This window comes from Haemorhous mexicanus, chromosome 32, assembly GCF_027477595.1.
Source record: "Haemorhous mexicanus isolate bHaeMex1 chromosome 32, bHaeMex1.pri, whole genome shotgun sequence".
NCBI classification, from domain to species: Eukaryota; Metazoa; Chordata; class Aves; order Passeriformes; family Fringillidae; genus Haemorhous; species Haemorhous mexicanus.
Genome location: NC_082372.1, coordinates 1,227,241 through 1,240,969, shown reverse-complemented (window position 1 = coordinate 1,240,969; position 13,729 = coordinate 1,227,241). Strand labels below are relative to the sequence as shown.

General features: G+C 57.6%; 1 protein-coding gene and 1 pseudogene across 1 annotated transcript; both read left to right on the top strand.

Moving 5' to 3' along the window:
• Positions 1-7,978: 7,978 nt before the first annotated feature.
• LOC132340447 (zinc finger protein 3-like) lies at positions 7,979-9,396 on the top strand. The gene is made up of 2 exons (XM_059871472.1): positions 7,979-8,025; positions 8,556-9,396. Exons 1-2 carry the CDS (start codon positions 7,979-7,981, stop codon positions 9,241-9,243), a joined length of 735 nt encoding a protein of 244 aa, XP_059727455.1. The 3' UTR covers positions 9,244-9,396.
• Positions 9,397-9,803: 407 nt separating this feature from the next.
• Positions 9,804-12,564, top strand: LOC132340446 (class II histocompatibility antigen, B-L beta chain-like; annotated as a pseudogene).
• The last annotated feature ends 1,165 nt before the right edge of the window (positions 12,565-13,729 follow it).

Sequence of the window (13,729 nt, the reverse complement as noted above, 5' to 3'; positions counted from 1 at the left end):
CCTGACAGAGATGCTGCTCACAGCTCATTTTTCTGTGCCAGCCAAAAAACCCAAACCCTGGGGCTGCCACAGCCACTGCAACATCCAAATGATCTCGCCCTGAGAGCCAGTTGCATTGGCTGACTCTGTTAGTAGGACCCTCCATCAGAAATAGCACATTTTGCTTCTCCAAATGTGGACACCAGCTGTACAGGCCATTTTCCAGAGTCAGTGTGGTCTGCCTGGGTTATTCCACAGGATTCTTACATCAAGTGCATCTCTGCAGTGCCACTGACACTCAAGTGAATGCATTCCTGATGCCCCATCCCAGAAACTGACAGGCCAGAAACAGGAGGTTTGTGATGCTGAAAGCTCAGTCTTGGTGACACAGAGAAAGTAGATTGGACTAGGAAAGAAATTTGTTAGACTATAGGGATGTTAAACAATCATCTTCAGGTTTTCAACAAGTTTCCCAGTGAGAAGAATAAGCGGGGAGATCCTCTTGCAAAACCTCCTTTAGAAACTCCTGCAGAAATCTTGTTGGGTTTGGGGGTGGGATGTGGGGTTGGTTTGGTGTTTTCTTGCAGGGTAACATTAGAGCTGATGCACTTGCTTCACATTTTCAGGTCATCCTCAGAGCCAGAAGAGCTGCAACAACGTAAATCCCAAAGCAAATTGTTGCTGGAGACTGCAGAATATTCGTCTGTGTTGAGGCTGGAGTCCTCTGGGAATTCCCTTCCCATGTGCAGAAACCTCCAGCTGCTGCTCCCAGGGCAGGGTCCCCCTGTGCTCACAGGCCTCTGCAACCACTGGAGAATTTGCCTCTTACCATGGCCCCCGTTTCCCTGAAGTAAGGAGGTTCTCCTTCCACCATCTCGATGGTCACAATGCCAAAGGCCCAGATGTCCACCTTGGGGCCATAAGGAGATCTGGTCACAACTTCTGGGGCCATCCAGTGAGCAGTGCCCACCATGGAGCTGTGCCGGTCCTGCTCAGGGCTGAGCTGAGCACAGAGGCCAAAATCAGCTGAGGACAGAAACAAACCCTGTCAAAGGCAGCTGGAATGAGGAAACCAAGCACAAAGATTCCCCACTCTCCATCTGAGAATGCAGTAGTGAAGTCAGCGGGAAAAGTCCTCAGGGCTGTAGCCAAGGAAAGATGGAACTTGACCCTTACAGAAACCCTCAGCTTTCATGCAGTGGCTTTTACTGATTCCCTTGGAGCTTTAGATTCCCACTGCTGCCCCTCTGGAAGGGCCATAGCCAGAGCAAAGGCACTGCTGGCACCCTGCTCCTCTCCTGAGCTCTCTGCAGGGGCAGCCGCTCTCAGCTGGCAGCAGGGCCCGGGCAGTGCCCCCAGCAGCCCTTGTGGGGCTCTGGCCTCACTGGGAAGCAGCCCCACAGCCGCAGCCCGGGAGCGCCGTGCCTGGCCGGGAACACCCACCCAGCCTGACAGAGCCGTCCATTCCCAGGAGGATGTTGGAGCTCTTCAGATCCCTGTGCATCACCCGGTTGGAATGGAGGAAATCCAGGCCCTGCAGACACTGAGAGAGAACAAGAAACACCAGGGTAAAAACCAATGGCCAGAATATATCACACCAGAAAGGACAGTTCAGAATTCTGCCAGCAGCAGCTTTGCTGGGACAGGCCAGGAGTGCAGTGCACACAAGCTCCAGGCAAACGGTGCAAGGCAAAGCTGAGAACAGCAAATCAAATCAAAAAAGGACAGAGAGTACCACAACAGCAGGAGAGAGAGCAAGAACAGAGCAGAAGTGCAGTGATGCTGGCAGGCCGTTCACTGCAGAGGCTCTTTCTTCTCCAGCTCATGAAAACAGCACAGAAACAAAGCCCTGAGCATGGAGCCACTCCTGTTCTCATGCCTGTTTGGAAGGATCATCGTGTCCCAGCCATGGGAGTGACAAGCAGGATCCCTCACCTCCCGACTGACAGCTGCCATCTCTCCTTCAGCCATGCGTGTCTGTCTGACAACGTCCTGCAAAGTTCCCCCATCCATGTATTCCATCACCAGCCACAGCTCTCCATCAACAAGGAAGCTGGAAGAGGAAAACAATGGCATGGAGATGAATGGGCAGTGCTCAATTCCCCCATGGAAAAGCCTGGATGGAGTTTTGTTTCCAGGTCACTTGTCAGTGAGGACAGAATCAGATGGAGAGACATTCCTGCCCGGCTGCCCAGCCCTTGGAATCTGCACAGTCTAAAGGAGAAGGAGACACCTGTGAGAAAGGAGAAGCCTTAGATGGCAAGCAGGTAAAAAATGCAGGTTAGCAACAGCCCAGATCAATGTGGAACCACAACACTTGCCCCCAGCTGGTTCAGCTTCTGAACTCCTCAGTTCCACCATTCCCTCCAGAACAAGGCAACACAACTGCCAGGGCTATCCAGGGGAGGAGGCCGTGCAGCACTTGGGACAAAAGCAGTCAGAAAACCTTTCAGAAAGTCCCTTCAGAAACAGGCAGGGCCAGTGAAAAATGGGCAAATGAGGCATTGCTGGAAACAAGAACCTGGTCTGCCTGGCATCTGTAGCAATGGAAAAGGGCTGGGAAGAAGAAGCCAAGGGAAATAATTTCTGCTGTGGTTCATCAGCACTTGTTGAAAGACACAGCAAACGGGGTCAACTTGAAGGAAAAACCAAAGCAAAGCAACAAAAGCACACGCAGGGAGTGAACTGCCAGGCTGTTGTTTGGGGAAGATGTGGCTGGGTCAGGCATTTTCAAAACAGGCTACAGACTCGGGATGTCAGGAAAGGTTAACGCAGGGCCCGGGCACGGGATAAGAGCTGAAGCACTCACCTGTCCAAAGAGTTGACAATGTTGGGGTTCTTCTTGTCCTTCAGGAGCAGGATCTCATTCACAGCTCGTTCCCTGTTCTGCCCTCGGAGACTCATTTTCTTTATGGCCACCTGAAGGGACATGGCAGCCCTTGAACTGCAGGAGTCTGTGGCAGGAGGCCACAGCAAACACGGAGCGAGTCTGTTTGGAGTGACGGAGCCGGGCTGTGCCAAACTGCCTTGGGATGGGACACCAGAGCTCAGCAAGTGCCATTCCCACAGCCCATTGCTCTGCCAGCTGGGGGCTGCTCACAGGACACATGGCCAGAGACATTTGGCCTTGCAAGCTCTGCAGAAATGGTCCCTCAGCTGTCAGCCTCAAAGCTCTAACAACATCCTCTGCACCTACAGTCTGCTCAAATGGCCTCAACACTCTCATTAATATTCAAACCCATTTGGAAAGCAGGAGGTAATTCTGGTTCTGTGAAAACAGAGCAAAACAGCCAGGAATCCTTTAGCAGTTCTGTGGGATTTGGCCATGATTTCAGATGCAACTGCTCTGTTTGGGATTGCACAACAAAGCAAACACGCACATCCATTGCTCAGGTGATCCCTGTCACAGGCTGTCACTGACACCAGACCCAAACACCACTGCAGGGTTTGGGAGAGAGCTTTGCTCTGGACATCCATCTTCTCATTTCTCTCCCTCGCCCACTGTGAACTGCTGAAGTAGGACTAAAACCCCAAATTGAGCCCAAGTGGGATGCCTCCTAATAGTGCCTTGAGGTTCCCTTTGAAGATAAAAGGCAGGATGGAAAAACTGCTAAATAGTGTCCCTGTCAGAGGCTGGGGTGAAGATAAATTGGGCCTCAGTCTCCAGCAGCTGATGCATTCACACTTTTAGATATGCAGACCAAGCCAGCGTGTCCTGCTCTGACAGACACCGCTGCCCTCCTTGCATTCCTTTGGCACTTCAGAAGGACCAGGTCTGTCCCAGCTGTGCTCTGCAGGCTGACACTGCTCTGCCTTCGGAGGAGCAGCCTGGGCAGGAAAGCTCTGCTGGCCCCCAAAGCTGCAGCCACAGCTCCCAGCAGAGGGGAAAGCCCTGGAGAGCTGCCAGGCGTGCTGGGCGTGTTGACACTGACCTCTCCTCCAGTGGCCCTGTCCAGTCCTTTGTAAACGGTTCCAAAAGCCCTGGAGACAAAACAGCAGAGAAGAAAGAAGCAGCGCTTTAGCCCTGGCAGTGAAAGCCAGCCCAGACAGGAGATCTCTGCTGCCTGCAGCCTTCACAAACACCTGGGTGCATCGACCCTTCCAACAACAGCGCAGCAGCCACCAGCCCTCTGCCATGCAAGGTGTGCAAGACAAAACAGACCCAGCACGAAGGAATTGAGCAAATCCCAAATGTCCACCCTGAACTGCTTTAGTTCAAAATCTCGGAGGGGAAATGGGTGTCTATAGAACTGGAAAAGAATGCATTTCATCCTTTTCCATGTCCTGCCTAAGACCTGCAGGTTCCTCAGGGGCCCTGCCATCAGGCAGGTGATGCATTTTCCCCCTGAGTGCATCAGCTCTGTGTCTGTTACTGAATGGATGGGGTCTGCTACCTGTGCTAGAATAGAGCCCTTATTAGTTCATCTCTGGTTTCTGTTTCTAAACTTTTAGGTCGATCATTCTGACACGTGGATATTTTTCAAAGGAAAATATTTGAAAGAAATCTTCTTGAGAATTGCTTTCTGACAGTCATCAGATGGTGAGTTGCTCTTTTAGGCAATCCAGTTCCAGGGACAGAAGATCTTCCAGGTCCTGCTCCGTGCTGCAGGCAGGACACTGCCAGCCTCAGGGCCCTCTGACGATACCTCCTGACCACAGTTATCAATTCTGATCAGGACTGAGAGACAGCAGGATGGTAGCCCAGTGTCTGAAGGTGTTTGGAGCTCTCCTGACTTCTCACTTGATCCTGCCCCAGCACAACCCCTGGCCCTGCTTGTGCAGAAGTCGCTGCCGTGCCCTTACCCTTGGCCAATCTGCTCCAGCTCCAGGTATTTCTCGGCAGGCTCCGCCTCGCTCACGGTGTTCCCTGAAAGAAACCACGTGGAAGACGCTCCCTCCCAGAGTGAGAGCCCGCCCTGCAGCAGAGCCAGAACGCAGCCCCACTCCCTGGGGCCGTGAGCCCCTTGGTCTCAGCTGGGGAAGGACAAGAAATGGCTCGGTGACATTCAGCTGCAGAGCAACCCTGGGTGCAGCTGATGCCGAGACACACACACAGCGCCCTGCTTGGGCACCCAGGGACAGAGCAGACGTACTCAGCTGCATCAGGCACCACTCCCCTCTCCCCTCTGGCTGCAGGGCTGTGCTGCTGTCAGAATGCTCAGCCCAGGATCCCACAGCAGAGGGAGGTTCTCCATCCTCTTCCCAAAATTCTTCAGCTTCTCCATCCTCTTCCCAAAACTCTGCAGGTTCTCCATCATCTTTCCAAGCCAGGGGATGTTCGCTGTCCACTTCCCATGCTGGGAGATGTTCATCCTTCTCTTCCCAAGACACAGGATGTCCTCCATCCTCATCCCACACTGGGAGATGTCTGCTGTCCTCATCCCATGCCTCGGGAGCTTGGCCACCCTCGTCCCACACAAGGAGACATCCACCATCCTCGTTCCACTCCGGGAGATGTCCACTGTCCTTGTCCCAATCCGCAGGAGCCTCGCCGTGGCATTCCCACACTGCGGGATGTTTGCCCTCATCTCCCAGAACAGCAGAAAGCTCACTCTCATCTCCTGGCCCTGAGGGAAGCTCACTGTCACCTCCTGGCACTGAGGGAAGTTCACCATCATCCCCCAGAACAGCGGGAAGCTCACTGCTGTCTTCCTCCTCTTTGGCCTCCTCTTTGGAAGCAGAGCGAGCCCCAGGAGGTGCTGGTGCTGCTTTTGTGCCCTGTGGACAGACGGCAGTGTGAGGGACGGGAAGTTCAATCTCAGTTCTCACCTTATTTATCCTCAGCTGCACATCCAGCTGCACTAAGCAGAAATTGGGTTTGGAGCTGTTCCAACTAACAATGGGCTAAAGTCGACATTGCCACTTATTGCTGGGAATTCAACATTCCACCATGGCTAAAGCCAACCAGCAATCCTCTGCCTGCAAAGCCAGACCTGCAGCTCTTCAAAAGCTCTTCAGCAGAAAAGGAGAAAACTGACTGGGATCCCTTTGATGCTGCTGCTGCTCAGACACTGACAGGAACTTTCCTTCAGCCTCCCAGGCTGGCACTCAGCTGCCACATGCCAAGCTCACCACTTGCTGCACAATTCCAAACACCAAAGGTTCCTTTCCCACTCACCGAAGGAGGAGCTGCTCGGGATCCACAGAAGAAGTGCCCTGAAATGGGAGAGGGAACATGAACCAGATGCTGTTAGGATGAAAACTGCCAGTGGTGGGAAATGCCACGGAGCAAGGCAACCCCAAGAGAGCATTTTGCTTTCACAACATCCCTGCAGGAGCCACAGTCCCTTCCCACAGCAAGCAAGAGAACAGCACAAAATACTGGGCTGGGTCAGTTCTTGGCCGGAGCAGCAAACGGAGGGAGTTCCAGGCTCTGCTGGCACAGACTCCCTGCCTGAGGGAACAGAACCCCCCAGGGCTCATTGCAAGTGCTGTGCACGCCCCCCTGGCTGCAGACACCCCCTTTTTCAGCTGCAGCTGCTGGCAGGAGCTCTCCCAAAGCAATGGTGTCTTCATGGCCATTTGGTTCCAAAGTCAGCTCAGCTCCAGAGGAAGAACACAAAGCACACAGCAAGCCCAAAGCCACAGATGCTGCAGCGAGGGAAAGCCTCGACTTACGTGCCAAGTGGGTTAAAAAATACCCCGAATAAGCCACAGAGTAGAGAGTGCAAACTGCAGCAGCCACGTGCTGGATCATTTTGGCTGCACTGCACACGTCTGCAGCCTGTAGCCCTGCAAGCACAGAAGGACACCCGTCAGGGCTGGGCTGGCTGCTGAGAATGCCTCGGGCAGGAGGATCCTCTGGCAGCGAGCCCAGAGCCACTCTGGGCACTGAGGCCTCCGTGTCCCACAGCAACGGGAACACCACGGGGACGTGGCACTGCTCCTGTGACACCACAGCAGCAGCTCACGCAGAAACCGCCTGGAAGGTTCTCCTGTGTCACAGAGGAGCACAAAGATCCCTCCCAGGGCACAGCCTATTGCCCAAAGGATGCCAGAGGAACTCGGAAAATGCAGCACACAAGGACACCCCATAGCCCAGCCTGAACACTGAGGAGGAACAAGGACGGCACCAAACCAAAGGAAACGTGACCTTTAGTCACTGATACTTCTGACTAAAAGCAGCAAGCCTTGTTCCATCAGGGATCTTTGATCTAGTTCTAAAAACAAGCAAGGGTCTCCACTCTAAATACACAGATGGCAGGAACTGGGGAGGAGGTGGGATTAGGAAGGAGGAGGAGGAGGGAGAGAGGAAAAGGAGGAGTAGGAAGAGGAGGAGCAGGAGCAGGAACAGGAGGTTCCAGTGTCCCCTGTGGCCGCAGCCATGAGATCATCGCCCCCACCTCGTCCTGCAAGTGAAAGGGGAGGGGGAGCTTGTCCCAAATCTATCAGGGGGGCCCTGAGAGGGTTTTTTATTGGGGTGTGTTTGGAGACTGCAGATTGTGGAATTGACCCCAAATATCATCTGGTTTCCCTGGGAGGTTTTTTTCTCTGTTTGTGTAGGTTTGGATCTTGCAGGACCCCAAGGCTGAGCCCCTTGGGGGGATCTTTGGGGGTCCACGTGGCCATTGCCCAGTATGGGCAGGGGAGGACATTGGTCCTGGGGACCCCGGGAGAGCAGAGGAGGGGAACCCCTGGGACCCCCAGAGTGGGGAGAGCAGAGAGGGGTGATCCCAGAGCTGGGGAACCGTGGCTGGCTGGAAAGTGGGAGAGCCGGGAGAGGAGGGACCCCTGGGACTCCTGGGATCTCAAAGCAGAGCATCAGGGGAGAAGGGACCCCATGGACCCACAAAAGCCCCTGGATCATCCCTAAGAAGAATGCTGGAGAAAGGGGAAGCCCTGGAGCCATTGGACCCCCATCATCCCAAGGAAAGGAAAACTCTGGAACCCCAAAAGTGGAGAGATCAGTGATAGGGAACTCCTGGGAGAGTTTTTTTTGGGCTGAAGCTTGACATTGTGGAGATTTTCATGGACACAAGACCCCTGCTGAATTCTAGACATGGACTTGGCCACGGTGAGCCTCTACTCCAAGGCGCTCCCACCTTGGTTTCCCCCAAACCAGGATCTGTCATTGCCAAGCTGTGGCCTGATGGAGGAGGAGGAAAAACCTCAGAGATCCCTCATGTGGAGGGGCTGCAAACCCAGCCCAGGGAGCTGCAGGGAGGAAAGAGCCCCCCTGTTGGGGAAGATGCAACAGGAAAGCCTTACAAATATGATTGCCTGGCAAAAGATTTTGAGAATATAGAAACTATAAGCGAGATTGAAATGAAAGCAAGCTTTGAGATCCCTTAGTTAATGAACAACAGGAAAACAATGGTGTGGCCGGCTGAAGGTAATCCCCTTTGGATGATAAAAGACCCTCTGCAAGTAGGCAGGTCCAAGGGTCTGAGCAGACCCTGCCAGCTTGGCAGAAGGGGTCCAAAGAGTAGTTTTTAGGGTTTAAAATGTAGCATAGTATGGTAATGTAGTGATTCTTATAGGCTGTATGTAAATGCTATAGGATTTGTATGCTGTACTAGATTGGTTAGTGACAATCAGAATATCCAACACAGAAGATGATTTATTGTATTGTAACGGGAACTTCGCTCTCTTGCTTTTACTCTTGCGCTCTTACTCTTACTCTTGCTCTCTTGCTCTTACTTACTTTTCTATGCTCTTAGCTCTTGCCTTTTACGTTATTACCCTCTCATCCTCTCTCTTCTCTCGGGCCTGCTCCGAGCTGCAGCTGGCAGCTCCCAGCAGGGCCCTGCACCCACGCCCTTTGCAATAAACCGCAAGTTCCACGACCTGGCTTCAGAGATCTCTCGTCTCCGTCCGTCCCGACCGTGCTACCTCCGTCTCGCCTACACCCTCCTGAGCCAGGAAGGTGTCCGGAGATCCAGCCGGAGCTCAGAGCTGGTGGAGAACCCTCATGACAGGGAGAAGCCACACAAGTGCTTGGAATGTGGGAAGGGTTTCAGCCACAGCTCCGCCCTGATGGAACACCAGAACATCCACGCTGGGGAGAGGCCCTGTGAGTGTGAGGAACGTGGGAAGAGCTTCAGTGGGACCTCTGACCTCAGCAAGCACCACAAGATCCACACTGGGGAACGGCTCCATGAGTGCTTGGAATGTCAGAAGAGCTTCAGGTGGAATTCAGAGATCGTCACTCACACTCACCAGCACTTCCACATCAGGGAGAGGCCCTGCGAGTGTCCCGAGTGTGGGAGGAGCTTTGTGCGCTGCTCCAGCTCCATCCCCCATGGGAGGATCCGCGCTGGATGATCCCCAGTGACCCCCGTTGGGCAGAGCCCTGGTGACCCCCGATCTGGGTGATCCCCGTTGGGTGGGGGAAGGTGTTGGAGAGATTTCTTTGCCCTCTCCTTGTGCTGCTATGATTTGGTTGGTAATGAATTCCCTCCGTGTGCCCAGGCCGGGTCTGTTGTGCCCGTGTCGGATTTGCTGAGGGATCTCTCCCGATCCTTGTCCCCGCGGAGGAACCCTCGGTTCCATTTTCTGTCGCTGTGCGGCTGCGGGGGGCAGGGACAGAGCGGCTCTGGGGGTGCCTGGCATCGGGCCAGCGTCACCGCTCGCCACGGGCACCCCGGAGATCCCGCGCACCTGGGCACGCATTTCTGGGCTCACCTGAGCTCCCACCTGCCCAGCGCCCCAAGGCTCCCCCTCCCTGGAAAAGCCGCCCCCGGGGCTGCAGCGTTCCGGGAACCCCTCAGCCAATCACAACATAGCCGGGACGCGCCGCAGCCAATGAGAGCGCGGGGCGTTGATGACTCATCAGTTGTGTGGCAGAGCCTGTGAGCTCGGCTCCCCAGCAGTGGCGGGAGCCAATGAGAGCGCGCGGCGCTGCCGAGCCCGCCCCGCTCCGGACTGGTGCTCCCAGCGCAGCGCGGCTGCTTCGGGGCTGCGGCCCCTGCCCGGCGCTGGCCGTGGGGCGAGGGGCGGCAGCTGGGGCCGGACTGGTGGCACTGGTGGTGCTGGGAGCGCCCTCGGCTGCGGGCGCGGAGCTCTCGGGTGAGCGGGGGGGCGGGAGGCGGTGGGACGGGGGGGAGAAGGGTGAAAAGGGGAGGGGGAGTCCCGAACACTGAGACCGAGGGGCCTGGGGATTCACGGATTTGTGGGAAAATGGGGAAATGGGACCCCAGAAGTGATTTGGAGAGCGGCCGGAGGTGGGAGGGGAGAGGATGGGAAAGGGGAAATGGGGGAAGGGTGGCAAAGAGGAAGCGGCAGTGCGGGCAGGAGGGTCCTGTGGCGGCCGTGGGGCACAGGGGATGCAGAGTGGGGATCTGAGGTGGCCCCCAGAGCTCTGGTGGTGCTGGGTGCGCATCCCCTGACCTGGGTCCTGCACTCACAGCCGTGTTCCAGTTCATGGGAAAGTCCGAGTGTCATTTCATTAACAGTACGGAGAAGATGTGGTTCGTGGCGAGGTACATCTACAACCGGGAGCAGTTCCTGATATTGGACAGCGACGTCGGGGTGTACGTGGGGTTCACCCCTTATGGGGAGATGAATGCCAAGCGCTGTAACAGCCACCCGGTTCAGAAGGTGGACACGCTCTGCCGGCGAAACTACGAGCTTTATGCCCCGTTCACAACGGTGGAGCGCCGAGGGGAGCGCGGGGCAGAGCGCGTCCCCTCGGGCCCTGCCCTGCCAATGACCCTGGAGCTCCTGAAATTCCCAGAATCCCTCGAATTCGGGAATCGCCTCAGAGCCCGCAGCCCTCCTTGTGCCCATCACCGGGACATCCTCTCCCTCCCAGTGACCTCCCCCGCCGTGGCTCCTCCAGCCCATCCCAGTCCATCGGAGTCCATCCCGGTCACTCCCAGCGCTCCACGGCGCGTCCATCTCGGTCGAGCGTGGAGATAACGCCTCTCAGCCAATCAGAGCGCGTCGCTCCGATGACCCATCTGTTGCTGGGATGATTAGATTAGAGGGCCCTGCGATGGACTGGGCCTCGCAGCGCCGCGCACGTCATTCCCAGTTCCATCCCAGTTCCTCCCAGTCCATTCCCAGATCCCTCCCAGTTCCTCCCAGTCCATTCCCAGATCCCTCCCAGTGCCTCCTCAGTCCCTCCCACTTCATTCCCACTTCATTCCCAGAGCACCATCCTCAATCCGAGGGACGCTCACCCCCTCCCATTTCTGTCAGTGCCGTCCCAGTCCCTCCCAGTCCATTCTCAGTCGCTCCCAGTCCCTCCCCAGTCCCCCTGCAGTCCCAGAGCACCATCCTCAATCCGAGGGACACTCACCCCCTCCCATTCTCTCAGTGCCATCCCAGTCACTCCCCAGTCACCCTCCAGTCCATTCCTGTACATTACCATTGAATTCCCACTCCATTCCCAGTCCATCCCCAGTCCCTCCCAGTCCATTCCCAGTCCCTCTCCTGCCCACCCCAGCCCTCCCCTCTCTCTCCCAGTGCCCCCCAGCTGATCCCAGTATGTCCCTGCTCTCTCTCTCTCCCCCAGTGCCCCCCAGCGTTTCCATCTCGCTGGCACCCCCTCGAGCTCCCAGCCCAGCCCCAGCCGCCTGCTCTGCTTCGTCATGGATTTCTACCCTGCCCACATCCAGGTGAGGTGGTTCCAGGGCCAGCAGGAGCTCTCGGAGCACGTGGTGGCCACCGACATGGTCCCCAACGGGGACTGGACCTACCAGCTCCTGGAGCTGCTGGAAACCCCCACCCCCAGGGCAGGCTCACCTACACCAGCCAGGTGGAGCACGTCAGCCTGGAGCAGCCCCTGAGCTGCACTGGGATACGGGGGAGCCCCTGGGGGCGCTGGGAGAGCCACTGGGCTGTGCTGGGAGCCACTGGGAGGGAGCTGGGCTGGAACTGGAAGAGGGACGGGGGGCTGGGCAAGGGCTGGGAAGGGGTTTAGGCGATGCTGGGGAGGGTGGGGTGGGGTTGGGGGGGTCCTGGTGGGCACTGGGAGGGAGTTTGGGGGTTTAGGCGATGCTGGGTGTGACTGGGAGGGGGTTTCGGGTGCTGGGTGTGACTGGGAAGGAGTTTGGGGGTCCTGGGTGTGACTGGGAGAGGCTTTGGGGGTCCTGCAGCCCTGGGGGGACACTGGGAGGGGGCTGTGGGATCCTGGGAGGGACGGGAGGGGCTTTGGTGACTCCCGGGGAGCCCAGCAAGGGATCGGGAGAGGTTTCAGGGGGTCCTGGCTGGGCCGGGGGCCACAGGGAGGGCGCTGCGAGGGGCGCGGAGTGTCCGTGAGAGGTTTTGGGGGTGCTGAGCCCCGCGGACCCCCCAGAGATGCCGCCGGACGCCACCCGCAGCAAGATGCTGACGGGCATCGGGGGCTTCGTCTTGGGCTTCGTCTTCCTGGCGCTGGGGCTCGGCTTCTACCTGCGCAAGAAGGTGAGGGAGGGTCCCGGGGCTCATGTCCCCACCGGCCCAGAGCCTGTGCGCTCCCCCCAGGCCCCCCAGCCCGGTGTCACCCCCTTTTCTCTGCCCGCAGAGCTCCTGAGCCGCCGGCGGCCGCAGCCCCTCCCCGTGGGCTCGGGCCCGGCCGGGACCCCCCGCTCCGTCCCCGCTCCGCTGATTTTGGGGGGTCCCGTGTGTCCCCCCAGCCCCGCCGGCGCTCTGCCCCCACCCAGTGCCCGCTCCCAGTGCTCCCAATAAAGCTTCCCAGTTGGCCCCGGTGCCGTTTGTTGGGGGACGATGGGGAAGGGTTGGGAGGGGGGGGGGCGAAGGGACGGATTTGGGAAAAGGGAGGGGGACAAAGGGTGGGGGCTGGGCCCGGGGGGAGCGGGAGGAGAGATGGAGGAGGAGGAGGAAGGAGCGGTTGAAGGGCCTGAGAGAGAAGGGGAAGGAGGCGGGATGAGGAAGGGGGAGGAGCGGGAGGAGAGATGGAACCGAGGGAGGAGGGGCGGGAGGAAGAGTAGGGGGAGATGAGGAAGAGGAGCGAAAAGAAGAGAATTAGCGGCGATCCTCCGGCCTTCCTCCAGGTGTCCACGGGGGGAGCCAGGAAGATGTGAAGGCCCCAGCCAGGTGTGTTCCCAACACGGGCGCTCCGCCCACCGGGGATCACCCAGCGCGGATCCTCCTACGGGGGATGGAGCTGGAGACGCGGACGGAGCCCTTCCCGCACCGGGGCACTGCGGGATCCGCGGGCAGCGATCCCTCCTTCCTCCTCCTCCTCCTCCTCCTCCATCTCTCCTCCCGCTCCCCCCGGGCCCAGCCCCCACCCTTTGTCCCCTTCCCTTTTCCCAAATACGTCCCATCGCCACCCCCCCCCAATCCCTCCCCATCGCCCTCCAATAAACGACACCGGGGCCAACTGGGAAGCTTTACTGGAACACTGGGAGCGGGCACTGGGTGGGGGCAGAGCGCCAGCGGGGCTGGGGGGACACACGGGACCCCTCTAAAATCAGCTGAGCGGGGACGGAGCGGGGGGTCCCGGCCGGGCCCGAGCCCACGGGGAGGGGCTGCGGCCGCCGGCGGCCCAGGAGCTCTGCGGGCAGAGAAAAGGGGGTGACACCGGGCTGGGGGCCCCGGGGGGAGCGCACACGCTCCGGGCTGTGATGTTGGCACTTTTGGGTTGGTTTGGGGTAGAAGCAGACAGTCTAACATAGGTGATAGGTATTAGAAAATAATGGTAAATAAAGTACACGTAGTTTTTAGTATAAAGAAATAGCACCGCCTCAGGGCAGTAGTGCAGTGTGTCTCGGACAGACCTGCTAGACAGACCTCTGCGGGTCAGGAAAAGAATGTTTTAGATCAGAGAAAATAAACCTGAAAACCAGAGCCAAGGAATTCC